General features: G+C 40.3%; 1 protein-coding gene across 2 annotated transcripts in view; it reads right to left on the reverse strand.

The window, feature by feature from the left end:
* LRRC1 (leucine rich repeat containing 1) overlaps nucleotides 1–27877 on the reverse strand; it is a 128263-nt gene that overhangs the window by 26791 nt on the left and 73595 nt on the right. For both annotated transcript variants that reach the window (XM_021691890.2, XM_021691891.2), the window contains exons 3-7: nucleotides 22885–22963; nucleotides 19122–19211; nucleotides 2152–2208; nucleotides 1801–1864; nucleotides 1341–1415 (exon numbers count right to left, since the gene is read on the reverse strand). In XM_021691890.2, the coding sequence (XP_021547565.1) occupies nucleotides 1341–1415; nucleotides 1801–1864; nucleotides 2152–2208; nucleotides 19122–19211; nucleotides 22885–22963 (365 nt within the window). The remainder of the gene's footprint in view (nucleotides 1–1340; nucleotides 1416–1800; nucleotides 1865–2151; nucleotides 2209–19121; nucleotides 19212–22884; nucleotides 22964–27877) is intronic.

Genomic DNA, 27877 nt, shown 5'->3' on the forward strand with positions numbered 1-27877 from the left:
CCTGATAATCTCATAGTATTTTTATTCCCTATCTGGTGACTCCCAAAGTAACCTGAATTCTCCCAATCAGAATTTCTCATAATTTCCTAGAGAAATCTAGATATTAATCAAACCTTCACCCATATCGGTTGCTAATCTGTCTCCTTTCCCCAAATGCAGCCAAGACCTTAGAAAGAGACTGCAGTTAGTTCCTTCCTTCCCTTAGTTGTGAGTGAGGTCCTCATACTTCCAGTGCTGTAACTACAGCCATAACTTGTTACTGAGTACTTTCTCCTAGAGTCAGACCTCCTGCATTAACACGGCATTCCTCACCTAAAGTACACAGCACCAGCACACCTGCTCCAACCAGCTGAGCATCTGATCTGCTTTAAAATATCGGCACCTAGACCATCATGAAATATACCTGGACTTTAAAGACTGGCTGTAAGATATAGCAAAGAATAAAATTCAGTAATAGTTTGACAAAACCTAAGTAACGGGAAAATGCTTGGGGTTTTTTTGTTTATTTTTTTTAAGATTTTATTTATTTGCGAGAGAGAGAATGAGGGACAGAGAGCATGGGAGGGAGGAGGGTCAGAGGGAGAAGCAGACTCGCTGCCGAGCAGGGAGCCCGATGGGGGACTCGATCCCAGGACTCCAGGATCATGACCTGAGCCGAAGGCAGTCGCTTAACCAACTGAGCCACCCAGCCGCCCCAAAATGCTTGTTTTTTATTGTTGGGTTTGTTGGCTTCTGTTTCTCTCTCACCTAAGTAGAAGGCAAGCCTGCTTACTAGGGCTCCATAAGATGATTATGTATATAGGAGTGTAGGCAGACTCCAATTCATTTGGAACACGGTTCTCACATTTGGTAATAGTCGGAAAAACCTGAACACCATGACAAAACAGCTAAACCATAAGCAGTATTTGCAAAAATTTTGAAATAAAAGCTTTTAACATTTCTTTGACATCACCTATTACGGAACAGAATGTGGTTACAATCTTCCAAAAGTACTTGACACATCACAAAGAGTGGCAGAAATGGATACCATCTAAGAATCAGGGGTCCTGGCAATTTACAAATTTGCTGGGCTTGAAGTAAGCCACGTGGGGAGCATGGATGAAATCAAATACAGACTTCACAAACTAAAGGATGTATTTGCTATCTTTAGAAATTGTGGGTTGAGGCTTTCAATTTTTCTATGGCAATGCAGTATGATGAATGCTTAATATTTTATCAAATGTGCTTTTTCAACCAATGTTTTTGGTTTTCAAGATCCCCCTTATAGAAACGGGGAATACATGAGTGGTGTCTGTGGTTGTTTTATAATTTGGGGGAAACAATGTGAAATCACCACCTACCTGAGGTAATTCTGACAGCTGATTTCCATCCAACCAGAGATCCTTTAGATGTAAGAGCGCTCCAATTGATTCTGGCTAAAACAAACAAACAAAAAATAATATTATGGTAACAAAGATCCAACGTTTAGTCTTCCACTAAGAAAGAATCCCAATTCAACAGTTAATAAATGGGTACTATAGAGGATGTTTGTTGGGACTTCTCCAATACAAGTCCCCCATCCTAAAAGCACTCCCAAAGCTCTCCAATAATGCCGGTGGTTTCCATTTCTGCCCCTCATCTCGAGTCCTGACCCTCCCCACCCCTACATCGTAATTCTCAACCTGTGTGAACTGAAGCACATTCTCTAATGTTGCCAAGCTGTATCTGTGAGAATACATCCCTAAAGATCTCCCCTAAAGTATGTTTTGATCACACCTAAGGGCAAAATTAAATCTAAATCTCTCTTCAATACAGACTTACCAAATTATATATCTCATTGTTTCCTAAATCAAGTTCTTCTAGTCTCCGCAGCTGGGTAAGAGAGCTATAAAAAATAAAAAAAAAAAAAAAAGAAGAAGGAACCCTTAGAAATGCTGAGCAATATGGTATTCCTCACTCAGACTCATTTCCAAAACTAAGACTCATTTGGACTGCATGGCTGTAAATATTACCAAGGAAAAACTATTAATGGAAGGCTGGCATCTCCCAAACTTTCCAAAAGACACAGAATCTCTTTTTGACAAAGTACTGTAGTACTTTTTTTTTTTTTTTTTAATACTTGAAGAAATTCATGTAGTACAAAATCCCCTCTTATTTTGCCCAGAGACTCACTCAGGAAGATAGGTAAGAAGATTCTCTCTCAGTTCCAGGGAAGCCAGGTTATAAAGACTAGAAATGAACAAAAGAAAAGAAAATATAAGGAAAATTCCTGAGATCCTTCTTCCCATTCCCCCCCTTCATACATACACTCCACAAATAGCAATTCTTAATAAAAACCTCATACATTACTTCCTCCCAGGAGAAAAATATCTATAACCACTATCCCTACCCTCATTAAAAACAACATACTCTCTACCTCCCAAGTTTTAATATTAAAATTGATGATGCTTCGTAAGGCACCCTCATTTAAATACTTGTTACATTTAATATGTGAAAATAACTCAGTAGTCATCAAAGACGACCATTCCTGGGACCAAGATAGAAGCCAAATATGTGCTTCCAGACTTCAGAATGTCAAATATGTGCCGTTACCATAAAAAACAGTCATGTCTTTAATCTCACAAAGGTCAGAGTTCTTCTTCCAAACATAAGTGAGAGACCATCCCTGTTTGAAAGTAGTGGGCATCTCAGTCGAGGGCCCATGTGCTCTACTTAAGATCACAAATTCAGGGCACCTGGGTGGCTCAGTCAGTTAAGCGTCTGCCTTCAGCTCAGGTCATCATCCCAGGGGCCTGGGATGAAGCCCCGCATCGGGATCCCTGCTCAGCGGGGAGTCTGCTTCTCCCTCTGCCCCTCCCCCCTCCTCTCATGTGCTAGCTCGCTCTCGCAAAAATAAATAAATAGAATCTTAAAAAAAAAAAAAATCACAAATTCACAGAGTACCTGGAAGCAACGGTATGGAAATGACGGCCATTTAAATGCATCAAGGACAGAGTAGTAACACACCTCACATGGTGCCCGTAACACAAGACTGATTCAGTATATGGGAGCTGTAATAAAGCTGCTTTTATTCCTATGAAAGGCCACAATGGCGCTCTTCTCTGCAGATTCTCCTGCCTCTCGGGTGTAATCCATGCCTATCAGGAGCATGGTGAGAGGAGACAGATGTTTTCCCCGGACACTGATTATCTGGGTCGAATCTTTGCGGGCAGTGGTGGCTCTGCCTCACCAGACACCTCACACGCCCAGGGGGCGTCAGCATGGGCACGCGTTACTGATTCGGAAGGCAACGGATTCGTCTATTACTCCACCAGGTGCCGTACTAAGCTCTGCACCAATCGCAAACTCAAGCTTTTGCTCATCTCACCAGAGTAATGTCCAGATTTGGAGGACTTTTATTGTGTGAGCGCACAGAACACAAGGAGTCAAACATTATCCCAACACTCTAATCTGCCTTAATCCTCCATTCTCCTTCCAACATGAAAGCCAGAATCATGGGTACTAACAAAGCTGGTTTCATAACATCAGAAAACGTAAATTTGATTTGCACAAACAGTATATACACATATATGAAGCCTGTTTGCTTGAAAATGTATCTTAACTCGATGCTGAAATGCACAAAATCTGTATGTCCTCTAATTTTAGAAAACTCAGTACTTCACAAAGTGGAAGAAAATATATTTTTTAAAAAAATTAAAATCTGTGCTAGTAATTATGAATTCAATGCTGACATTCTTAAGAAAAAAGTGTAGGCCAGTGGGAAGTTGCAGCAGTGTAGCTCTACTGGGCCATGTGTTCACACGGAAGACAGAAGAACTGGAAGAAGAGGGAGGTGAGAAGGAACCACCCAGTATCTATTTCCAAAAGCAACCTGTAGATGAGGGTGATAAGTAACTTTTGTGAAGCCTCTGTAAAAGCAAAACACTGAACAACAAAGGGCTTTGTTTTCAGTTTTCACGTAATCCCTGGCCAGTTTTATCGGGGAGGTGGTAATCATTTGGCTATTTTCACATTTATATTTTAACAATCACTGATGAAATTGTCATTTTATCTAGTCAACATTCATTGCTTTCACACCAATTTTGACGCATGAAAGGCATACACTAATAAAAGAAGGAAAAAGTCCTTCTTTGTTTCACAAACTTTATTGGTAGGCATCACCAAATGCGCTCTTTAAAAGCAATTTTCCTGGGACGCCTGGGTGGCTCAGTTGGTTGGGTGTCTGCCTTTGGCTCAGGTCATGATCCCAGGGTCCTGGGATCGAGCCCCGCATTGAGCTCCCCGCTCAGTGGGGAGCCTGCTTCTCCCTCTGCCTGCCGCTCCCCCTGCTTGTGTTCTCTGACAAATAAATAAAGTCTTTTAAAAATAAAATTAAAAAAAAAAAAGCAGTTTTCCACAGGGCTTGATGCTGAGCCTTGTCCTGAGGCCTCCCGCCTGACCCGGGCCATCTGCCTGCCATCTCTGGCAGGAGGCGCACACACAGCTCCTCACACACGTCATCTCTTGATTAGTAACAACCTAGCTGGGTGACGACAGGCCGGTGACACAATTAGGAACGTGGTGCTTTGTGTGAATTCCATTAGAAAGTGGCAAAGGCACGATTCAAGTCTGGTGGGAAGCCAAAGCTCCCACCCTCACCCTACACCGCCGTGAGGCATCTCAGGGGCCCTCCATTCTCTGGACTCTCTTTATAATTTCAGTTTTAAAAGCACCTATCAATACAGGGCAAATATGTCAGTCTTACCTTCTTAACCACACCCAGAACACGAGGATTTTGTGTTTTATGTCATTTTAAACATAGGGCACACATTTTTAAATTATCTTTACATTTTCTCTTGAGGATAAAAGGCACAAGCCACAGCTACTAAAAAGCAAATAATGCTTAAGCAAAAATACTGCAAAAATGCCAGTAGACTTCCAGACGTACAGAACTTGATAACGTCCCGTTACAGAAAACGCACGGTTCCCACCACTACCATGTTAACACCCAAGTAGAACATCCTGTTAAGCAAAAAGGTTCTGATTCCAAAACTTCTTAATTTCCATTGGTTTTGGCCAGTGGGGGAAATGGGAATGTATACGCGTGTTACAACAAAAAATACCCAATTTTCGTAACTTTCCAAAATTCAAAAATTAATTTAAAACAAAGGATATAAAATAAGAGCTTTTCTGAGGTAATACTTCCCCATAACTTTAGACTACGGTGAGCTGCAGGCACCGGCCAACTTTTAGAAAGATAAAAGTTGCATAGTCCCGGGGCAAGTACAGAATCCTACCAGCCCACTCCAAAAGGTGGTTCTCCAAACTGTTCTAGTAACAGCTGACATAAAATGAGATCTGCCTAGGGCGCCTGGGTGGCTCAGTTGGTTAAGCGACTGCCTTCGGCTCAGGTCATGACCCTGGAGTTCCAGGATCGGGTCCCGCATCGGGCTCCCTGCTCGGCGGGGAGTCTGCTTCTCCCTCTGCCCCTCCCCCCTCTCATGTACTCGCTCTCATTCTCTCTCTCTCAAATAAATAAATAAAATCTTTAAAAAAAAAATGAGATCTGCCTAAATGCAGATTTAGACCAGAGAAATTAATATAAAACTGAATGAATAAATGAACAAATGAATGATCTCCCTTCCTAGCCTTTCAGAATACAGCATGCATCTTCAATCCAGATGTCAGGATAGTGCCTTTCCCATCAAGGAAACCTATTCAATGCAGCACAAACATCTCTGCCTCCCTTATAGCACCTAATAAAAAAACATGCTCTGGCAAGTGCTGGGGTGGGGGAGTCAGACTCAGTTCTGTCCGCTTCTGAGACCAGGCTCTCAATCCCTAGGCCAAGAGAAACAAGGAGACTCAAACTCCACATGCCTTTATCAGCCACTTCAGTTAAAATGTGATAGTATAGAGACCAAAGAAAGCATCGGGTGTTTCTAATACTTTTACAAATGTGAAAAAATGAGACACCGGAGATGCAAAATGAGAATTACTGGTCTTTAACACTTCGACCGCTAATAATGATACCAGCAGCTTACTATATGATAGATATTGCTGTAAGCCTTTTACAAGAACCAACTTTGTGGATGAGAAAACTAAAGCAGCAAAGTATTCAATAGTAAGTTTTCCTTCCACCTTCCTCCCTCATCTATCCAGTTTCCCACGAGTGAGACCCTTCTCACTGAAAATCAGCCTTTTTTGTTACTTATATATTCATCCAGAGTTTTCTTTTATGCAAAGAAAAGCAAGTATCCTCCCCAGCTTCACATGTAAGTTATCCCACACACATCTAGGACTTTGCTCGCACAGATTTTTTTTTTAAATTTTTTAAAAATTTATTTGTCAGAGAGAGAGAGCGTACACAAGCAGGGGGAGTGGCAGGCAGGCAGAGGGAGAAGCTGAGCAGGGAGCCGGATGCAGGACTCGATCCCAGGATCCTGGGATCATGATCTGAGCCAAAGGCAGACGCTTAACTGACTGAGCCACCCAGGAATCCCTGCTCACACAGATTTTTGTCTCATTTCTTATTTGTAAATATCAGTACTCTTTTTTTAAAACAATTGCATAGTATATCACTTCTATAAACACCTTAATTTTTTTTAACCATTCCCTCATTAATAGATATTTTCCTCTTCAATTTTAATATCTGGCAAATTAAATTTCTGTGCAATACTGTTGGAGTGACTTCATCCCTTTCCTACAAAAAACATGATTTTCTATTCTCCCTGTAACACCTTCCCACCATTTCTACCACCAAATGGGGTAAAACAAAACAATAAGAACCACAAACAACGAGCTCTTACAGAAAAAGAGTATGTTGAAGCATTTCTTCTCAACACACTAATGCTTAATGTTTTACACAGTTCATGACAGCAGGGACAAAAGTTATAATGTAAGTCAGAATGTAGGCCATCTGTATTTTTAGGATTCTATTTCAGGGACTGGATGAGTGGTTACCTTAAAGAATTTACATCTGTTCTCCACTATACTTTAAAAATCCCCTTTAATCCACTGGATTTTTTTTTCCATTTTGGTGGCCAAAATCATTAAGAAAGTAAAGAATAAAATAAACAGAGGTAGAACAAGCAGACAAATGGCAGTACACTATAAAACAATTGAAATATACAATCTATAAACATTCATGGCAATATTACTTGACTGGAGAAAACACTATTAGGGACAGGGAGAGTTTGCTCATATATTCATAAAATTTCTGCTTTTTAATATTTTTATTTTGTTAAAGATTTTATTTATTTATTTGGCAGAGAGACATAGCCAGAGAGGGAACACAAGCAGGGGGAATGGGAGAGGAAGAAGCAGGCTTCCTGTGGAGCAGGAAGCCCAATGAGGGACTCCATCCCAGGACCCTGGGATGAAGGCAGATGCTTAACGACTGAGCCACCGAGGTACCCCAAATTTCTGCTTTTTTAATACCAAATTAGTATTTAAGAAATCTCTGGTAACAAATCTCCTTATGTTGGTTTGCTCTAGAAACTTCCAAAAATCTTTATTTTTATTTTTGAAACAAACATTTTATAGAAATTCCTAGGCCTCACCATTACCTTGATCCCCAAACCAGACAAAGACCCCATCAAAAAGGAGAATTAAAGACCAATACCTTTGATGAACATGGATGCAAAAATTCTCACCAAAATACTAGCCAATAGGATCCAACAGTACATTAAAAGGATTCACCATGACCAAGCAGGATTTATCCCTGGGCTGCAAGGTTGGTTCAACACCCACAAATCAATCAACGTGATACAATACATGAACAAAAGAAAGAACAAGAATCATATGATCCTCTCAATAGATGCAGAAAAAGCATTTGACAAAGTACAGCATCCTTTCTTGATCAAAACTCTTCATAGTATAGCCCATGGTACATACCTCAATATCATAAAAGCCATCTATGAAAAACCTACAGCAAATATCATTCTCAATGGGGAAAAACTGAGAGCTTTCCCACTAAGGTCAGGAACGCGGCAGGGATGTCCAGTATCACCACTGCTCTTCAACATAGTATTAGAAGTCCTAGCCACAGCAATCAGACAACAAAAAGAAATCAAAGGCATCCAAATCGGCAAAGAAGAAGTCAAACTCTCACTCTTTGCAGATGATATGATACTTTCTGTGGAAAACCCCAAAGACTCCACCCCAAAACTGCTAGAACTCATACAGGAATTCAGTCAAGTGGCAGGATATAAAATCAATGCACAGAAATCAGTGGCATTCCTATACACCAACAACAAGACAGAAGAAAGAGAAATTAAGGAGTCGATCCCATTTACAATTGCACCCAAAACTGTAAGATACCTAGGAATAAATCTAACCAAAGAGGCAAAGGATCTGTACTCAGAAAACTATAAAATACTCATGAAAGAAATTGAGGAAGACACAAAGATATGGAAAACGTTCCATGCTCATGGACTGGAAGAACAAATATTGTGAAGATGTCAATGCTACCTAGAGCAATCTACACATTCAATGCAATCCCCATCAAAATACCATCCATTTTTTTCAAAGAAATGGAACAAATAACCCTAAAATTTGTATGGAACCAGAAAAGACCCCGAATAGCCAGAGGAATGTTGAAAAAGAAAAGCAAAGCTGGCGGCATCACAATTCTGGACTTCCAGCTCTATTACAAAGCTGTCATCAAGACAGTATGGTGCTGGCACAAAAACAGACACATAGATCAATGGAACAGAATAGAGAGCCCAGAAATGGACCCTCAACTCTATGGTCAACTCATCTTTGACAAAGCAGGAAAGAATGTCCAATGGAAAAAACACAGTCTCTTCAACAAATGGTGTTGGGAAAATTGGACAGCCACATGCAGAAGAATGAAACTGGACCATTTCCTTACACCACAGACAAAAATAGACTCCAAATGTTTGAAAGACCTATATGTAAGACAGGAGTCCATCAAAATCTTAAAGGAGAACACAGGCAGCAACCTCTTCGACCTCAGCCGCAGCAACTTCTTCCTAGAAACATCGCCAAAGGCAAGGGAAGCAAGGGCAAAAATGAACTATTGAGACTTCATCAAGATAAAAGCTTTTGCACAGCAAAAGAAACAGTCAACAAAACCAAAAGACAACCGACAGAATGGGAGAAGATATTTGCAAACAACATATCAGATAAAGGGCTAGTATCCAAAATCTATAAAGAACTTATCAAACTCAACCCCCAAAGAACAAATGATCCAATCAAGAAATGGGCAGAAGACATGAACAGACATTTTTCCAAAGAAGACATCCACGTGGCCAACAGACACATGAAAAAGTGCTCAACATCGCTTGGCATCAGGGAAATCCAAATCAAAACCTCAATGAGATATCACCTCACACCTGTCAGAATGGCTAAAATTAACAAGACAGGAAACGACAGATGTTGGCGGGGATGTGGAGAAAGGGGAACCCTCCTACACTGTGGGTGGGAATGCAAGCTGGTGCAGCCACTCTGGAAAACAGTATGGAGGTTCCTCAAAAAGTTGAAAATAGAGCTACCCTATGATCCAGCAATTGCACTACTGGGTATTTACCCCAAAGATACAAATGTGGGGATCCAAAGGGGTACATGCACCCCGATGTTTATAGCAGCAATGTCCACCATAGCCAAACTGTGGAAAGAGCCAAGATGTCCATCAACAGATGAATGGATAAAGAAGATGTGGTATATATATACAATGGAATATTATGCAGCCATCAAAAGGAATGAGATCTTGCCATTTGCAACAACGTGGATGGAACTGGAGGGTGTTATGCTGAGCGAAATAAGTCAATCAGAGAAAGACATGTATCATATGACCTCACTGATATGAGGAATTCTTAATCTCAGGAAACAAACTGAGGGTTGCTGGAGTGGGGGGTGGGGTGGAGGGATGGTGTGGCTGGGTGATAGACATTGGGGAGGGTATGTGCTATGGTGAGCACTGTGAATTGTGCAAGACTGTTGAATCTCAGATTTGTACATCTGAAACAAATAATGCAATACATGTTAAGGAAAAAAAAAAAAGAAAAGAAGAAGATAGCAGGAGGGGAAGAATGAAGCGGGGGAAGTCGGAGCGGGGAGACGAACCATGAGAGACAAGGGACTCTGAAAAACAAACTGAGGGTTCTAGAGTGGAGGGGGATGGGAGGATGGGTTAGCCTGGTGATAGGTATTAAAGAGGGCACGTTCTGCATGGAGCACTGGGTGTTATGCACAAACAATGAATCATGGAACACTACATCAAAAACTAATGATGTAATGTATGGTGATAAACATAACAATAAAAAATTAAAAAAAAAAAAAGAAATTCCTAGGCCTCAAAAAAAGAGCAGTAAGATTTATTCCTCTCAGGCAGCATGCACTAATACAATATAGGTAAGCAGCCTGGTCCTAGGCCTTATTAGTAAGGCCCACTCAAATTAAGGTCATCATTCCCAAGCGTAGCACACACAAAATTGGACCCACATGCTCTATTTCAACCTGCCAGGGAACCCAGGGCCTATCTACTTGCTCTACTTCTATTAGCAAATTGCATAATTAAATGTTTACTGATAATAACCATTTTGTGACTGACAGCTACATTCTGGGCACTGTGCCAGTCCATTTTATATACATATATTCCTTCTCCTGTAAGAATGCTATTTTTTGAGGAGCAGATTCAAACAGAGATATTTGGATATATTTAAACTAACTTAACTTTTTGTTCTTTTTTTTTTTTTTGAGGGTATGTTTCTTTAATGGCCAAGGACAGGGTATCTCATGGAGACAGATCCATAAAGACAAATGCCCCCAGATGGAAACAGAGGCTTCCCGGATTCTCAAAATTCTCTACGAGTTCCCACTGGAGTCTTAAAACCTCTCAACCGTGCTCCCACTCCTCATGACCTGAAGGTCTTGGAGGCTCTGGCTATGTGTACCCGCCTTGTCACCAGGTTTGAGTAACTGAGGCAAAATGACCTCAGCATGTTACTCATAAGGCTACATTAGAGAGTATTTCCTGCAAGAATAAACTAGGTCAGTCTCCCAGGTACAGTCTCATCCTTCAGCAACACCAGGTTTCAAGTTGGCCTAAGGATCTATCACCACTACCTAATTCTAAAAAACGGTCATCACCCAAAAAGAAACTTCACGCCCTTAAGTTATTCCTTATCCTGGCCCTGCTACCCCCAACCTTATCCTCCCCCTGGCCCCAGGCACTGGCAACCACTAATCTAATCTAATCTAATTTCTGTCTCTATGCATTTGCCTGTATTGGATATGTCATTTGAATGGAATCATACAATATGTGGCCTTTTCTATCTGGCTTCTTTTACTTAACATGTTTTTAAGGTTCATCCTGTTGTAGCATGTATTGGTACCCCAATACTTTTTTGGCTAAATACTTCATTAGATGAATATACCACATTTTGGTTATCAGTTCATCACTGATGGAAATTTGAGCTGTTTCCACCTTTTGGCTATTATGAATAAAAGCAGCTATGAACATTCATGCACAAGTTTTTGTGCAGGCATGTTTTAAATTCTCTTTGGTAGTGGAATTGCTGGGTTACATGGTAACTATGTTCAACTTTTTGAGGAAGGAGCTGCTCCCTCAAGTGAGGGGCATGGATCACTTTACATTCCCACCAGCAATGGATGAGGGTTTCAGTCTCTACACATCTTCACCAACACCTGTTTTGTTTTGTTTTATTTAATTAGAGTTAGTGGGTCTAAAGTGGTATCTCACTGTGGTTTTGATCTGCATTCACCTGATAACTAAAATGATGTTGAACATCTTTTTATGTGATTATTGGCCATTTGTATATCTTCTTTGGACAAATCTCTTTGTCCATTTTTATTTTTTTTAATTGGGTTATTTATCTTTCACTGTTGAGTTGTAGGAATTCCCTATATATTCTGGATACAAGACTCTTATCAGATACATAATTTGCAAATATTTTCTCCCACCTGTACGTTTTCTTTTCACTTGAGAGTGGACTCTGATGCACAAAAGTCTTTAATTGTGATGAAGTCCAAATTTATCCATTTTTTTCTTTGTTGTGTGGGCTTTCAGTGTCACATATAAGAAACCACTGCCTAATCCAGTGTCATGAAGATTTACCCGTTTTCTTGTAAGTTTTACCTCTTACATTTAGGTCTCTGCTCCATTTAGAATTAAGTTTTGTATGTGGTATGAAGTTAGGAGCGGGACTTCATTCTTTCGCATATGGATGATCAGTTGTCCCAATAGCATCTGTTGAAAAAACTATCCTTCCTCACTGAACTGTTCTGGCACTCCTGTCAAAATCCAGTTAATTATAAATGGAAGGGTTTATTTCTGAATTCCCAATTCTATTCCAGTGAACTCTGTCCACCTTTATGCCAGTACGATACATGTTGATCATTGAACCTTGCTAGTTAAGTTTTGAAATCTGGAAGTGTGAATCCTCCAATTTTGCACGTCTTCTTTAAGACTGTTTTGGCTATTCTGGGTCTTTTATATCTCCATCTGAATTTGGAGATCAACGTGTCAATTCCTGCAAAACAAAAAAAAAAAGCCAGCTAGAATTCTGATGGGGACTGAGTTGAATCAATAGATTTGGAGAGTATTGCCATCATAACCATACTAAGTCTTCTAATTCATAAACATGGGATGCCTTTCCATTTATTTAGGTCATTTTTACCTTCTTTCAACAATGCTTTGTACTTTGCAGTATACGTGTCTTACATTTCTTCTGTTAAATTTACTCCTAAGTATTTCATTCTTTTTGGTGCTTTATAAAGGGAACTGTTTTCTTAATTCCATTTCTGGTTTGTTCAGTGCTAGTATATGAAAATAAAACTGATTTTTACATTTTAATCTTGTATCCTGTAATCCTGCTGAATTCATTTATTAACTCTAATAGCTTTTTGTGGATTCCTTAGGATTCTCTCTATATAAGAGCATGTTCGTCTGCAGGCTAACCTATTTTTGAAAAGTAAAAAATTCAGTGTGGGATTTACTTCAGTAGAAACTGATACAACTGATCTCAAGAAAAATATTTCACTAGCATGTTTTTTGAAAGACAAACTCATTCACACTTTGTACCAACATCTGAAAACTCCTTAAAGCAAAAGTATCCTTCCTGGCTTCACCGGTAGAATCCTCCAAGAGGTTTTAGTGAGAGTAAAGCAAAAAGTCATTGTTCACCAAACAGTGTTGTCAAGGGCATATGTGAAACGTTGATATTACTCAGCCAGTGTTCTTAAAGCCTACCCAAGACTGGGAACTCTACAAAGACCCTAAGGAATGCTTCCCTCCTCGGCTGCTGCCCTCCCATGCTAACTGGCAATTCAGTGATTTGTAAAGTCATGTACTTAATTTTACCCCAACATTTTCTAAAAGGGATATAAAGAGGTCTTTATAAAGTGCAAACATGTAAAAAAATTTCATGAAATAGAAAATGCAGCTTCTTCATAGAAGAAACTAAGTTCGAATCCCAGCTCTTGCAGCCACCAGCAACACAAACCTGGGCAGACTACTTATCCCCATGTCACAGACAAGCTAATGAAACCCAGGGTCGTTAACACCAACCTGAGTAGGCATGCTGTACTGACGCCGTGTATGTGCCTGACAGAGCACCCACCCCCTTGTAAACATCAGCAACTCCTTGGTTTCCTTCATCACATGGATATTAATACAGCTGTGCTCACTGATCATCAAAATTAGCTATGAGCTTTCTGGCAACAAAAGCAGAAAAGGAAATGGGATAAATGTCAGAACTGATATTAAAAGGAAGAAGCTTGGGGCGCCTGGGTGGCTCAGTCGGTTAAGCGTCCGACTCTTGATTTCGGCTCAGGTCATGATCTTGGGGTCCTGAGATCAGCTCGGAGTCTGAGATTCTTTCTCTCTCCCTCTCTCTCTCTCTGCCCCTCCCCCTGCTCTTGCTTGCTCTAAATAAATAAATAAATAAAATCTTAAAAGGAAGCAGCTTACCAGTTCTTCTGGTGAAATTTTTTTCCCTAAAAATACATAGTAAAATCTCTCCCTAATGGCTCCTTTTAGCAGGGAAATTAAGCAATATTAATGGACAATAATTATTCTTCATTAGAAGGTTTGAGAGCGATGGAAATCTTTTTTTTTTCTTTCATAGTTGTTTCTTTAATCAACTATCTAGCATTACGCCAGAAAAGCGACTGCATGGGAACAGACCAATGTGGTCCTCACAAAGCTTTAAGAACCTACCTGGGTTGCCTCCAGTGTCAGGTTGGAGGCTAGCAGAGTGAAGGTGGTAACTCCGTGCGCCTGGTCCCAGGGACTCATTCCGTATGTTGGAGCAACACCAGGGTCGGTCCAGACACAAAGAGAGCTTAACAACCAAAGACTCCCCCACTTTCAGGGTACAGTGTGAGTCAGGTGCAAACGCTTGAACACTGAACCACTAAACTGCGTACAGATAAAGGACTAACGTGCTCGTTGTGTGGACAGTAAAGCCTCGGTCAGGGAACCTGTGCATTGAGGATCTACGTCACCTCTTCCCGTCATTGGAGAAGGCTGGACAAAAGAGGCAGAACTTCAATCACTTAGTGAGGACAACCCTCAGCCAGTTGGTAAAGACAGGAAACAGGGAAACAATTTTAAAGCTCACTTTTCGTGAAAGGCTTTGAAGCTTTGCGCTGGGGTTGAGCAGAGCGTGCTGGGTCTACACCACGGTAAAGGCTCCATGGTGCAGCAGACATGTAATACCGGGCATCTGCAACGGTGGGCTCCACACTTACCTTGAAAATTATTCGCTGCAGACTTTTTTTAAAGCAAATATTAAATGCAACATCAATGCAGGAAAAAATTAAAAAGCTAATAATAGAGCTGTGCTGGCACAAACAGGGATCGGCAGAGACCACCCACCGGAGCACTGTTTCTCACTCTCCACGGTGCTGGAGAGAGACTTCAGTGCAACCCCTAGGGGCCTGAAAAAGCAGAACTGAAGGACCACCATCCAGCTTAACTGACTCCCAAACATTCTCTTCTAGAATGGGGGTCCTCACACACTGAAGTATACAGATGTACTCTTAAAGTTTAAGTAAAAAATAAAGCATTTAAAAATATTTTATTACAAGTAAAAAAAAAATCTTCTGGGCTCTCAATAGTGAGAGCACTGTATTATGTAGCAAATCTTTTGTTTTACGTTTAGGGACAAAACAATTGGTTCTAAATTGTTTTAATACTTGGTGTAAAGGCTATACTAGGTGAAAAAATTCTTCACAAGTTACACTGATTCAAGAAGAACCATATTCTCAGCCTCATTTATTAAATTGTCATATTAATTTTTAAAAAATTTCTTCTGCTTATGGTAAGGTCTTCGTTGAAATTCTGCTGATAAATCGCCATCTTCCCTGACATCAATCACTTGTTTATGAAGACTAATCAGAAGTTGCTGTGTTTTTGTATTTTTAACAAGAGTCTTAAAAACAAAATCTATTGGGCGCCTGGGTGGCTTAGTTGGTTAAGCGTCTTCGGCTCAGGTCATGATCCCAGGGTCCTGGGATCGAGCCCCGCATCAGGCTCTCTGCTCGGCGGGAAGCCTGCTTCTCCCTCTCCCACTCCCCCTGCTTCTGTTACCTCTCTCGCTGTGTCTCTCTCTGTCAAATAAATAAATAAAATCTTTAAAAAAAAAAAAAATCTATTGAAGGCGAGTCAGTTTTTCACTCTTTCTAAACATCACCTCTACTTTGAAGGACAAGGTGATGTGCTGACGTGCCATCACACAAAAGGGTCAGCAAATCTGGGACATTCTTACTATTTAATAAAAGGAAAATGTGTGACTTTTCATGAGGTAACCAGTGTACTCCAACGTGGTTCAAAAGATTTTCATGATTATTCCTCATCTCACTGCAAAGTATGAAAAGGATTCTACTATTTGAGAGACTTGCTTTATTAAAGTATCCACACTGATGGTACCTGGCTATGAAGTGCAGGACGTGAACTGCAGCGCTTTGCAGCCCCTTGAAAGTACAACAACCTGTGTGGTGCTGGTTTCCTCCCACACGCCAGTGGCTGAGGCTCTGCACTCCCCAGTATTCCTAACAGGGCAATCAAGGACTCAGGGGGGGCAACAATTTCGGCTATTGTGCACTGAGGCGCCCAGAGAAGTGGCAGCCAACTCACACGGCAGACTCAACATCTGTTAGACACCACGTGAGCCACAAGCTCTGATCGTTCAGTTTCTGCAAGTGACAGCAGGACGTTCCTTCAAGGACATCGTATCTTTGCAAAGCTGGGTTTTCAGCAACAAAAGGCAAGCACCAGGTGAAAAATCAATGGGGAATGGGAAAAGAGGTGGCAGTGAGAGAGGCTGGGCACTGCCCAGCCCGGACCCACATCCTACAGCAAATATTTGGCAATGTTTAAAAATGAAATAGAAATATTTATTCTTTCCACTTAAAGGTATTACTTTTTCAAACAGCTACTAGGTTGTGAGGACAAAAAGACTTAAGTTGGTGAGACTTACTTATTTAATAATGGAGCAAGTTAGGTATCGCCAGGGGCACTAAGAAAATGCTACTTGGCCCCCGAGGGCCGTGGGAGCCGACAGTACTGCAGGGGAAGTGTGTGAGGAGTAGTGGGAAACGGGGCGGGGACCAGGAGAGCTGTGCTCCAGCCCCAACTTCGCCGTCAACCCCCAAACACTCCTCCAGTTACCCGACCGTCGGCAAACCAAACACACTATGGGGCAGGCGCTCACTGGAGGCCCCAGCTTCGAGGCGCTGCAGCTGGCTTGCTCTAAAGGCTTCGCGCTCTCCTCCAGGCTGGACGCTCCTGCCCGTCGTGGGGGGGCCCGTGTCCCTGACAAATCCGTAACTTTCCCAGTTCACGCCAAGCACTGTGCTAGGTGCCGAAAAGAGAAACTGAGGTACCGTTTTCAGTGATGCTCAAAAGGCAGACACTGAGGTGGCTGACTCATCTGACCAAATAAGCAGAGTTAATTTGTGCAACAACTCCCATTTCAGAATCTGCAAAGATAACAGTAGGTATGATCATTCAGATGGCCATTTCAGGTCCTTTTCAAATTTTTTTGGAATATCAGATGTTTGTGCCTTATTTACAAAACCATACTATCTCTGAGCAGTTGTTTGGTTACTAAATATTTTGGTTCAGTGCCCTAAAGAAACCATTTGGGAATCCTCTGGGAAACTGAAGAACTGTTTTTATGAGGAAAGTTCGTAAGTTTCAAATAATGACTTGCTTAAAAATGTAGTATACTTATACATGTATGCGATTTCCTCAACAATTCACCATTTCAACTGTTTCAAGGGCCTTTCCAGAATGGTCTAGGACAGCAGAGGTGCCCGATCTTCTCCAAGCACTCTGTTCTTTGTTTGTTTCTACTAAGTGAGAACTCTGTTACTTTAGCGTGCATAAATCTTAAATCCAACAGGTAGAAATCATGGAGTCTCTTGCTTTGGTTAAAGAAAATAATAACAACCAGGAACAGAAAACTCCCAATGTCCCATTTTCACAAACTGACCTTATAGGAAACAGTTGATTCACTTATCTGCCCCATACTCATATTTCCTGGGTGATGATTCACCACAGGGTACAAGTTCAAAGTGACAGTTTATTTTGGAAGCAATCAGTATACATAAGGCTATAATAGTAACACAAGATGATATAGTCTAATATCAAAACAAAACAGTACCCTTATTATTGACAGAATATGCAGATACACAAAAAATCCTGAACACTGACAAAAGCAGTTACAGATACTAACAGAAAAGATGGAACAAAGGATATGTAATTTATTCTAAAATGATTATTAAGTAACATTTTCCATTAAAACAATGCAGTGGGGAGTGACAGGGGCACTTTTGTCTAATAAGAATATATTTTCTCTCAAAGCATTCAGGCTTTTTTAAAAAGATATGAATTGGGGGATAGAAGGGGTGTACACGTAGGCAGCGGTAGGCTGAGAAAAAAATGGGAAGGAGGGTATCAAGGGAATTAGATTCCAGAGATTCCTGAGGAGGAAGGGGAGTCAGTTTAGGTATTTAAATGGCTATTACATTCATTAGAAATACATGAATCTTGCCACGGCAAAAGTGGTTAAGTCATGAAATCCACAGTAAAACATTATTGTTTCCTCTGCAACAGATCCCATAAACTCAGGGGGTACTGGGGGCTTCCTGTCTCCTTCCCCTCCTGAGACATTAAGGACACAAATCTGCATCAGCAAGTCTACTGACAAAAATGTTTAAACAGCTTGTATCTCAGAAAAGCATGAACTTGCTGGCAGAAACAGGGGTCAGCCGGTTGTCTTCCGCCTGCACAGGAGTGGGGGGGAGGGGGCAAAGTTGTCTGTGAAAAACAGGCTACTTCCACAGACCTCTGGAAAGAGACCTTTTGCAGAACGGACATCTGTCAGATACACTGCAGTTCTCAAAAACAAAGTTTCTGATTTGTCTTAGAACTCAGGCAGGACAGGTGAGCACAAGGGAAATCTTTTATGACACTGGGGAACACTAAAGAAACTAGCTTTGGCCAGCCAGGTTGGGCTTTTAGTTTAAGTGGTAAAGCATGAGTCACAGCCTGACTTAACCCACTGTATGTCCTGGAGGTATGGAAAAGATCTGCTGAGATAATTAATTCATTGAGGGGATGAGTAAGAGAACATTTTTATTTCTTGCCATGGCAGTCCTCCCCGACCTCTAAGCCAGGAACGTGGGAATGTGCCCATCGCACCCCATCGGTCTCTCCCAACACACCATTCCCACCCACTATTCTCAGGTCTGTGCAGACAAACACTGGCGGACACAGTTGTTGTTCAGGGGTACCTACTCCAAGTTTTCAATAAAATCACCGAGAGTGGTAATTCCTAACAGTATTTATTAAACACCTATATGACCAGCGCTACTTTGTTTGCTTAAGTTAACTACTTTGGAATCCCACAGTTTGAAGAGCATGTCCAAACAAATTAGGTTTTTCACTAGTAACAAGTACCATTATCCTTTTTAACCCTTTAAATTTAGGGGCAACTGAAAGCAAAAACACTGGAGTCCAGCTATGATCTTTCTTGAGGGTGAGATTCGAGATCGGGGAAAAGGCTTTCTGAGTAGAAAAATACGAGCTGTAAAAGAAAAGGAGGCTGGAGATGATGCTATAAACACCCTCTCGCCCTGATATACACAAACCTCACATAAAAACTTACTTGCCAATATTTTCAGGCAGGGACTGCAGTGAGATGTCATTTACGGAAAGACACGTCAAATTCTGTAATTCAGGAAAGCTTTCCGGCAATCTGCAACAGCAATGACAACAAAGTGTTGTTAAATGAAAAAGAAAAGTGCGTGTACGGTGTATACAGGACATAAATGTGATGATTCCTCCCATATGCTAATTGAAATAACCTCCTAAAAATCACAGTATAAAGGCATGTTTGCCTTGTCTTCCTAGACAGAAGACATCGATAAGGAAAAAAAACAAGGCTTGGTTTACCTAGAAGTACAGGGGCATGATAAATGCTTGGTGGGGTGATCCAGAAATAATTACAGAGGAAAAGATCCGCAAGCTCTTAGAATAAAGGGAAAAAAAAAATGCTGTGGCACTGCCCAGCGCCTCGTGAAAGAAACAGATAAAACAGCTGCTGTATACAGCTGAAAGTGCCTATGAGGGAGAACATTTTATTGATTAGCAGAAAATAAGGAGAAAGTTTAGCCCAGAAGATTATAACAAAACACAGGACAGCAGCTTAATAATCTTTTTTCCTCTAGATTATAATACCCAGGGCAAAGCTATGGATTACTCAGAATTGATCAATTGACAGCAATTGCTGCTTTCTTAATACTTTTCTTTAACTCGATTTAAGATGCCAGTCACTTGAGATAATTCTATGTTTCACTATGTTCCACACAAAAGGAAATTTTTTTATACTTCCCTTAAACTCTACTGAAGAGTGAGGTTTCCAAATAAAAGTATTCAAAAACTTACCAAGAAAGTTCACTTTCAGTATTTCTATGGTTACCTCCAGTTACGGAGGAAAAAGAAAACTAAAGTTAAAAAGATCTCATTGCGGGCGCCTGGGTGGCTCAGTTGGTTAAGCGACTGCCTTCGGCTCAGGTCGTGATCCTGGGGTCCTGGGATCGAGTCCCGCATCGGGCTCCCTGCTCGGCGGGGAGCCTGCTTCTCCCTCTGACCCTCTCCTCTCTCATACTGTTTCTCTCTCGCTCGCTCTCTAATAAATAAATAAATAAAATCTTTAAAAAAAAAATCATCTTTCAAAAAAAAAAAAAAAAAAAAAAGATCTCATTGCATCTAAAATGCCAAAGGTCCTTATACGTAAATCTGCTGATATAGACAACAGAACACATGACTAATTTTTTTTGGGGGGGAGGCATGGGGAGGGAGGACTTCTTTCCTTAGTGATAGTCTCTATACATTAGAATCTTTCATTTTTTCCCTCTTTCTAGCAAATTCTAGGTTACTGTTTGACATTAAATACAGGTAATTCCAAACTTCAAAAGTAAATCCAGGCCCTGCAAGATGAGAGTTCTAGGATTTTATTATGACTGAGATACATTCTCAGGAATGGTTTCGACAAAGTTGAAACCTCTTCCATAGCCTTAACAGAGGTTAAGATTGTTTATTTATACTTAAAAAGATGCGACTTTATCTGCTGCCTGAGTTTCTACCTAAAGCACATATCATTTTATAATTTTAAAACTAGCTAAAATGATCTTAAATATAAGGAAAATGTATTTTGAAATAGCTGACTTCCTTTTTTACTGGCTGTCAGCATTAAGAGCCAAACTGGTGTGTGTGAGAAGGAAGCAGACTTTGGGCTAGGGGAAGGGAATTCTAGTCCGAGCTACCGCTCAGAGTCCGCATCATCTCAGAAGGCCATTTAATCTCTCAGCCTCGTTTCTTCAGCCATAAAATAAGTAGGTTCAACTCAATAATTTTTCAGGTCCTTTCACCTTATAGATAAGTCGTCGCAATTCTTAAAGGACTGCACCTGCCAAATCCAAAAGGCTTTACTTTAAGAAACCTCCCATATGTCAGGCCAGGATAAAAACTGAGTAAAGCCTCCTACAATGTGGGTGTGTTCTGGTCCAGGGAGTTTTGAGATAATGCTAAAGTCATGTGTCAGCAGGCATTAGAAAAGGAAAACTAAAGAGGTAGAAAAGGGGATTAAGCAATTGAATGGCTAAAAAAAAGAAAAGAAAAGAAAAAAAACCCTCCAGGGCAGCATAATGAGTATTTCCCAGCTGCCTAACCCTACAAGCTGCCTTAAGGATAAATAGCTTAGTTCAGTTCAACAAACACTTAACGGAGTGTTTACTCCATTCCAGAAATTAAGGGAGAGCTGGAGATAAAATGATAAACACTAGAGGAATATAAGTTAACTTTCTCAGTTTAATTGGGGAGTCTTGGTCAAAGCGATAATTTAAATGTAAATTTCAAGTGTTAATGAAAAAAATGTTCTACGCATAGAACATTTCAGAAGCCCAGCAGAGGGGACTCTGGGGAGTAAGTAAAGGCTTCCCAAAGAAATGTCATGCTGAATATACACCTTACAGGAGTGCAGAGAGACCAGAGGGTGAAACAAATGACCTATGAGCACTTTATAACAGTCGAGCATGACGTCTGACACAGGGAACCGGGTGCAATGAACGTGGAAAGACAGGCCAAGTTCAGATACCAGGCAGGGGCGGCTGCATAGCACCAGGAGGAGCAGGGACTTTACCTCATAGGAACAGGGAGGTACAGAAAGGTTTGAAGAAGAGGGACAATTGTATGGATGATGGTTAAGAAAGAAGACAAGACTTGAGGGCAGCTATGAGTTAGAGCTTACTAGATTTACTATTTTTCATAAAAATAAAGGTTATTAGTAACACAGTCACTGAAATTCAAAAGAGGAAAATCAAAAATATTTTTTAAAACGTATTTACTTCTTAAAAATAGCAGATATGGGGAAAACAACACTAAACAGACATTCCCTGGCACTCCATACCCAGAAAGACCCAAGCAATGGGTGATACATATCTCAAATTTTAACCTCATCTCAATTTTCCTATATATTAAAAAAAAAAAAAAAAAAAAAGAACAGAAGGGAAGAGGGAAGGGTACCTTTCTTCTGAGGTTGCTTACAGAGTCTAGAAATCATGATATGGACCCACCTGGCATAGAGACACCTCTAGGACTTTTCCTGGGGACTGCGTCTGCATTGCCAGGTGCACAACAATTCAGGTAACCTGGTAACACAGGTGCCTGGAAGCCAGTGATCAGTGGCCTCGTGACTCAGCCAGGAGCCAGGAGGGCTCACAACAGTGCCACGCAGCTACGCCCAGGCAGCGTGCTGTGTCATACTAGAAGGAGCAAGCCCGGAATCAGTAGTAAGACAGGGACAGGGGCCTCTACGTGGAGGAAGAATCCCAAAGAAATACTCACACTTACTGCTAAAGTAAGGAAACAGTGGTGTGGGCAGAGTTTTTGTTTGTTTCTTTGTTTGTTTTAAAGGGCGAGCTGGAGGACAGTTATAGACAGTTTCATTACTGGAGTGGAAAAAAACATCCCTTATTAGGACTTCTCCTTGGATAACTAGAGGATAAGTTCTCTGGTAGTTTAGAACTCAGTCTTACCCCACAAGACAAGATAATCAATAGGGGATTTATGAACTACCTCAGTGCTTCACACGGCTTCAGAAATGTAGTCCTCATTCCTGTTTTGTATACTCCACAGTGCCTCCCTTCATCCCCTACCAATATTCTTTCAATGTTCCATCAATAGCACAAGTGTGCCTTTTACTGCACAGTGTGATTTATAAGTAAGTATCTGTGAAGGTCAATCATCCTTGATAGAGACAACCATCCATCTAGGTACTCCCACAATGTGTGACCAGGTTGTGTTCATGGCTTGGTTCTCAAAAAGGATATCCTCAGTACTATAGACAGCAAAGCAAGCAGAAAGGTTACCTAGTCAGTGGGTTTCCGCTGAAGTCAGCTATCTGTAGTGCTTTACAGAATGAGATGCTTTCTGGAATTTCAGGAATATCTGTAGGAGCAAAGAAAACATCTATCATTTACCACCATTGTTAATACTTTTCACCATCCTCAAGATGGACCACAGTCACAAGAGAATATCTAGTAAGTACTACCTCTATTCAAATGTGGCATGGATTTCTGAAGTATTTTTCTACATTTATATTTGCTTTCCTAATAGAAGATACATTCTTAGTAGAAGCACATTAAAGAAAAAGTATTAAAAAGCCAACACACATGGATGGACCTTGAAGGCATTATGCCAAGTGAAATAAGTCAGAAAAAGACAAATAACGTAGGAACTTACTTACATGTGGAATCTTAAAAACAAACCCAAAAACAACACATGGGAAGGGATCAGACTTGTGGTTACCAGAGGGGGGGAAATTGGATGAAGGTCGTCAATGGTACAAAATTCCAGTTATAGGACAGCTAAGTACTAGGGATATGTACAACACGATGACTATAGCTAACACTGCTCTATAGTATATTTGAATATTGGTAGAGGAGTAAATCCTATGGGTTCTCATCACAATCACAAAGAGAAAATTTCTTTTCCTTTCTTTCTTTTCTTTTTATTGTATCTATATGAAATGATGGATGTTAGCTGAATCTGTTGTGGTAATCATTTCATGATATATGTAAATCAAACCATCATACTCTACACCTTCAACTTATATAGTGATGAATGTCAATTATTTCTCAAGAAAAAGTGGGGAAAAAAACCCCCACCACCAAGTCCCATCACCCAATCAAAAGTCACTGATGGTATTCTGTCATAATTCCCATTAAGCTATTTTTCCTTACATTTTCACATAGTTGTATCAGTACACAGTATTCTAGAGTATGCATTTTAAAATTATGGGCTTTCTTCTTCTTGGTATAAATATAACAATTTGGAAAATACACAAAAGTCCAAAGAAGAAAATAAAAACCACCAACATTTCCATCGGCTAGAGACGATGATCTACTCTGATGTATTTTTTTCATTGCCATCATATACATGTACACAGTGTATATAAATAGATATTGCAAAATACTAGATTCATGCTGATTTGGGTTTTTTTCACTGTACATTATTTTACAAACTTTTCCCCATCTTTATTTGTCCAAACAGTTTACCATTTTTAATGGCAGAAAACCCACTGCATATATTTTCATACTTCATTTAATCAATCCCTCATTGTTAGACATTTAGGTTGTTTCCAAGTTCCTGATGTTATAATTATATTTATATCCATTTCTGATTATTTCCTTAGGCTAAGCTCCTAGAATTGTAATTACTGTGTCGAAGGCATTAACAACTCTACAGTCTTCGGTAAATACTATTAAATTGCCTTAGAGGAAGGCAAGTTATACCTGTTTATACTTCCATCAGTCTGAACAAGGTGCCTAATTCAACACTTCTCCTCCTCCTTTCTTTCTCATTTTAAAAACTGCCAATATTGGGCACCTGGGTGGCTCAGTCAGTTAAGCGTCTGACTCTTGATTTCAGCTTAGGTCATGATCTCGAGGTGGTGAGATCGAGTCCTGCATCGGGCTCCACACTGGGCATGCAGCCTGCTTAAGATTCTCTCTCTCCCACTCTCTGCCCCTCTCCCTACCCTGCTCTCTCTCTTAAAACAAACAAACAAACAAACAAAACCCTGCTAATATTATTGGTAAAAATAGTCTGGCAACATTTTGTTTTATATTCCTTTCATTACTAATATTTTTTTTTTACTGAATATTTTTATTTTTATTACTGAATATTTTTCCCTATGTTTACTGGTCACTAAATATCGTGATTTTGAAATGACCAAAATTGTTAAATTCCTCTTTCTCTTGGTACAAAACGTGGGGTTACAGCTTTTAGGGCTTTAAAGATTAATTTCATAGCATTTAATTTCAAGGTTACATTTATTTTGGACATATTAACATTAAGAAGGCCTAAAATAGAAAAGGTTCTCCTGGTCCCAGGCTATTTCTTCTACTAGTTCTACAAATGCAAGCTGAGCCAAAACATACCTAATATTTCTCAGGTGAGGGTGGCAGGAAGAAGGGAGAAATAAGGGGGAAAATAGATGCCCTGGTCCAGCAACTGCAAAGTAATCAGAAGCTATATAAACGCTTTCAGTTCAAACTTAAAAGTCAAAATCATTTAAATTTGTGGTAACATTCTTGTTACAGTATTCTCTGCCTTGCATGGTCATATAAGGTAGTAAAGAACAAACATTATGACCCTCGTTTCATAAATATCATAGCTATATACACAGGCACACATACTTGAGTCCGGAATGGATTTTTAAAACACACAAATGTTTTAAATACAAACACACTGGGAGGCCCTTTTAGATGTATTACCTTACTTCATCTCAACATAAATTATTTTAACTTCCATTGTACAAAGTGGACAGTAAGCCTCAGAGAGATGAAATGGCTTCCTCATCATTACAGGCCTATTCCAACGAGTGTTTGAGCCTCCCATGCTGAGATCACAGCACCGTCATGCTTAAGAATGAATGAACACACATAAATCCATCACAGAACAAGCATGGCTCTCCAGGCAAGTGAGACAGTGACACACCGTGGCCTGCCTTGGTCTGAAAGGTGCTGGTTGGCCTGTGCACTCCACGACAGTCCCTCTTCTGCCACTACCTCAGGGCTTGGTGAGCAGTCTTTATAAGACTGAGGAAAGAAGTGCACATGTCACACCAGTTACCTCACAAGTGCCAAAGAAGATCAAGCCGGACACAGAAGTTACACAGCAACTTGTTGCTCTGTCCAAGACAAAAAAAAAAAAAAAAAAGCAAGGAAACAGAGAAAGAGGAAAGGTATGTCCATTAGGTGCCCCTCTTAAATATTCTTCAGAGCACTAGAAACATCACTGAGGCTTGGGAAGATGGGTCTGTCAAGGGAACACATGAAAAGCAGCTGTGAGAAACTCTGGTCAGGGCTGGAATCCAGAGATCTGAGAGTAACAAAAGCAAATGCCAGAGAACAGCATAGCTGGACTCGGTCCACACAGAGCTGACAGAGAGGTCTGCTTCATAGGAAGGCATTCCCTCCTTAGGATAACCTGCTCATACACACAGGAGAAGTAGCAGATCAGCAAACAGAACACAGGCCTCCTGACTCCCAAGACCATTTCCTTCTACCATATGCACATTATGAACTTGAAGAAAAAGAATGTATCTGCTTGTACAAACAGAAGCTTTAGACAAGGGCAGCAATGGTGTGGTTTGAAGAGTCCTGAGTACTCGTTTGCTTTAGGTTGCTAAAAATATTGGAATAAAAAACCAAGGAAGAAAAACATCTACTCATCCTTAAATACCCAGCTAAAATGTCATATCCTCAGGGATACCTTTCATGGGTCCCAAGATGAGGCTGGATTCCCCCCACTCTCAGTTTCCTCAGGCTTCACCTTTGTGAGATCTGTGACAGTTTTAATAATTTTGTTTGCAGTCAACCTCCCTTATTAAATTCTGTGTTCATTGCAAAGAAAGACTTTGTGGGTCTTGTCTGTTGCTATTTCCCTAAAGCTGACACAGCAGTGAGCTTAAGCAGTACACAGGTGTCAAATGAATGAATGAGAAGCTAATGTTACTAAGGCCCTATAAGAACAGTTGCTCTCTCATTTGGGTCATGAAATATCCCCGTAAGGTTAGTATTATCTCCATTTTACTGGTAAGAAAACTGCTTAGTCCCAGATCTCTGACAAGAAGGAGTATAAAGCTTGTAGGTTATTCCCAGCTGAAATCCCCTTTGATACTTAAATGTTTTACTCAGGACAAACAGGAGGTTTGAGAGTAAAAATACAAAAATATGTATATAAATGCCACCTTCTCAGTGAAACCTAGGCTGACCACCAACCTCATTAAAAAACTAATTTGAATCCTTTCCCCCATGCCAATTCTCACATTCAATTTCCAAATCCTTCTCATATTCTCCATCTTTTTCTGTCCACTCCTATTATCAACTTAGTTCAGACCTCAGTCATCTAGATGACTAGAATATCCTCTTAAATGGTCTCTCCCTGTATCCAATTTGTCCTCCATCAAATCCAAACAGCCACAAGAGCAATCTGCACCAGTTTTCTGCATTTGCTAGTTTTATGCCAGAGGGCAAACTACTTAACCTACCTGTGCCTTAATTTCCTTATCTGTAAAATGGGTCATCAACAGATTTTTTTTTTTTAAATTAATGCCAGCATATCATACCTTCGGTGCTACACAAGATCAGAGAAAAGAGAAAATTAGACAAAGGACACTTACATTTTGAACCAAATAAGAGCAGAGGAGAAAACCAGGCATGAATGGGACACTGAATGCAGCGAGGAGAGCGTAAGCCCTGGGAAAAGATTGTACAGTATGAACTTCAGGATATCAATACGGGAGTATGTGGAGAGAAGGCTGAAGCGATCTCTTGAAAACAGATTACCAAACGCCAGGTTGAGCTATTTACAATTAATTTGCTAGACAAGGAGTTTCCTCTTCTATAAAAAGGGGATTAATCACCTCCGGCTTAGGGCTGTCCCAAGGATAAAGAAGAGTAGCATGAATAAAAGCACATGGCACTCTGACCTCATTCATTAATATTTGAGGGAGATCAGTAGAGAGGACCACTGGTTTCCATTCAAGGCCAAATAATCTGAGGAAGAAGAGTAGCATTATTAATAGAGATGAGAGGATTCAGAGGGCTTTTCCCATTGTTGTAACTATCTGAGAAGCAGTAGCGATTAACTTCTGAAGAAACATCTATTTACATAAAAATATCAGAAATAATGAGATTTTCATCTACTCATTAAGGAATGTATCCCAAAACTTCTACTTGCCAACATCCACCTTAGTTCAAGCTTCCATATAAGGTAAAACAAAAGATTTTAATCATATTTTTCATTAATTCAAACTAGCTTTGTCTCATCTATGTCTAATAATAACAGCATAAA

This window comes from Neomonachus schauinslandi, chromosome 8 (genome assembly GCF_002201575.2).
Source record: "Neomonachus schauinslandi chromosome 8, ASM220157v2, whole genome shotgun sequence".
Taxonomy (NCBI): Eukaryota; Metazoa; Chordata; class Mammalia; order Carnivora; family Phocidae; genus Neomonachus; species Neomonachus schauinslandi.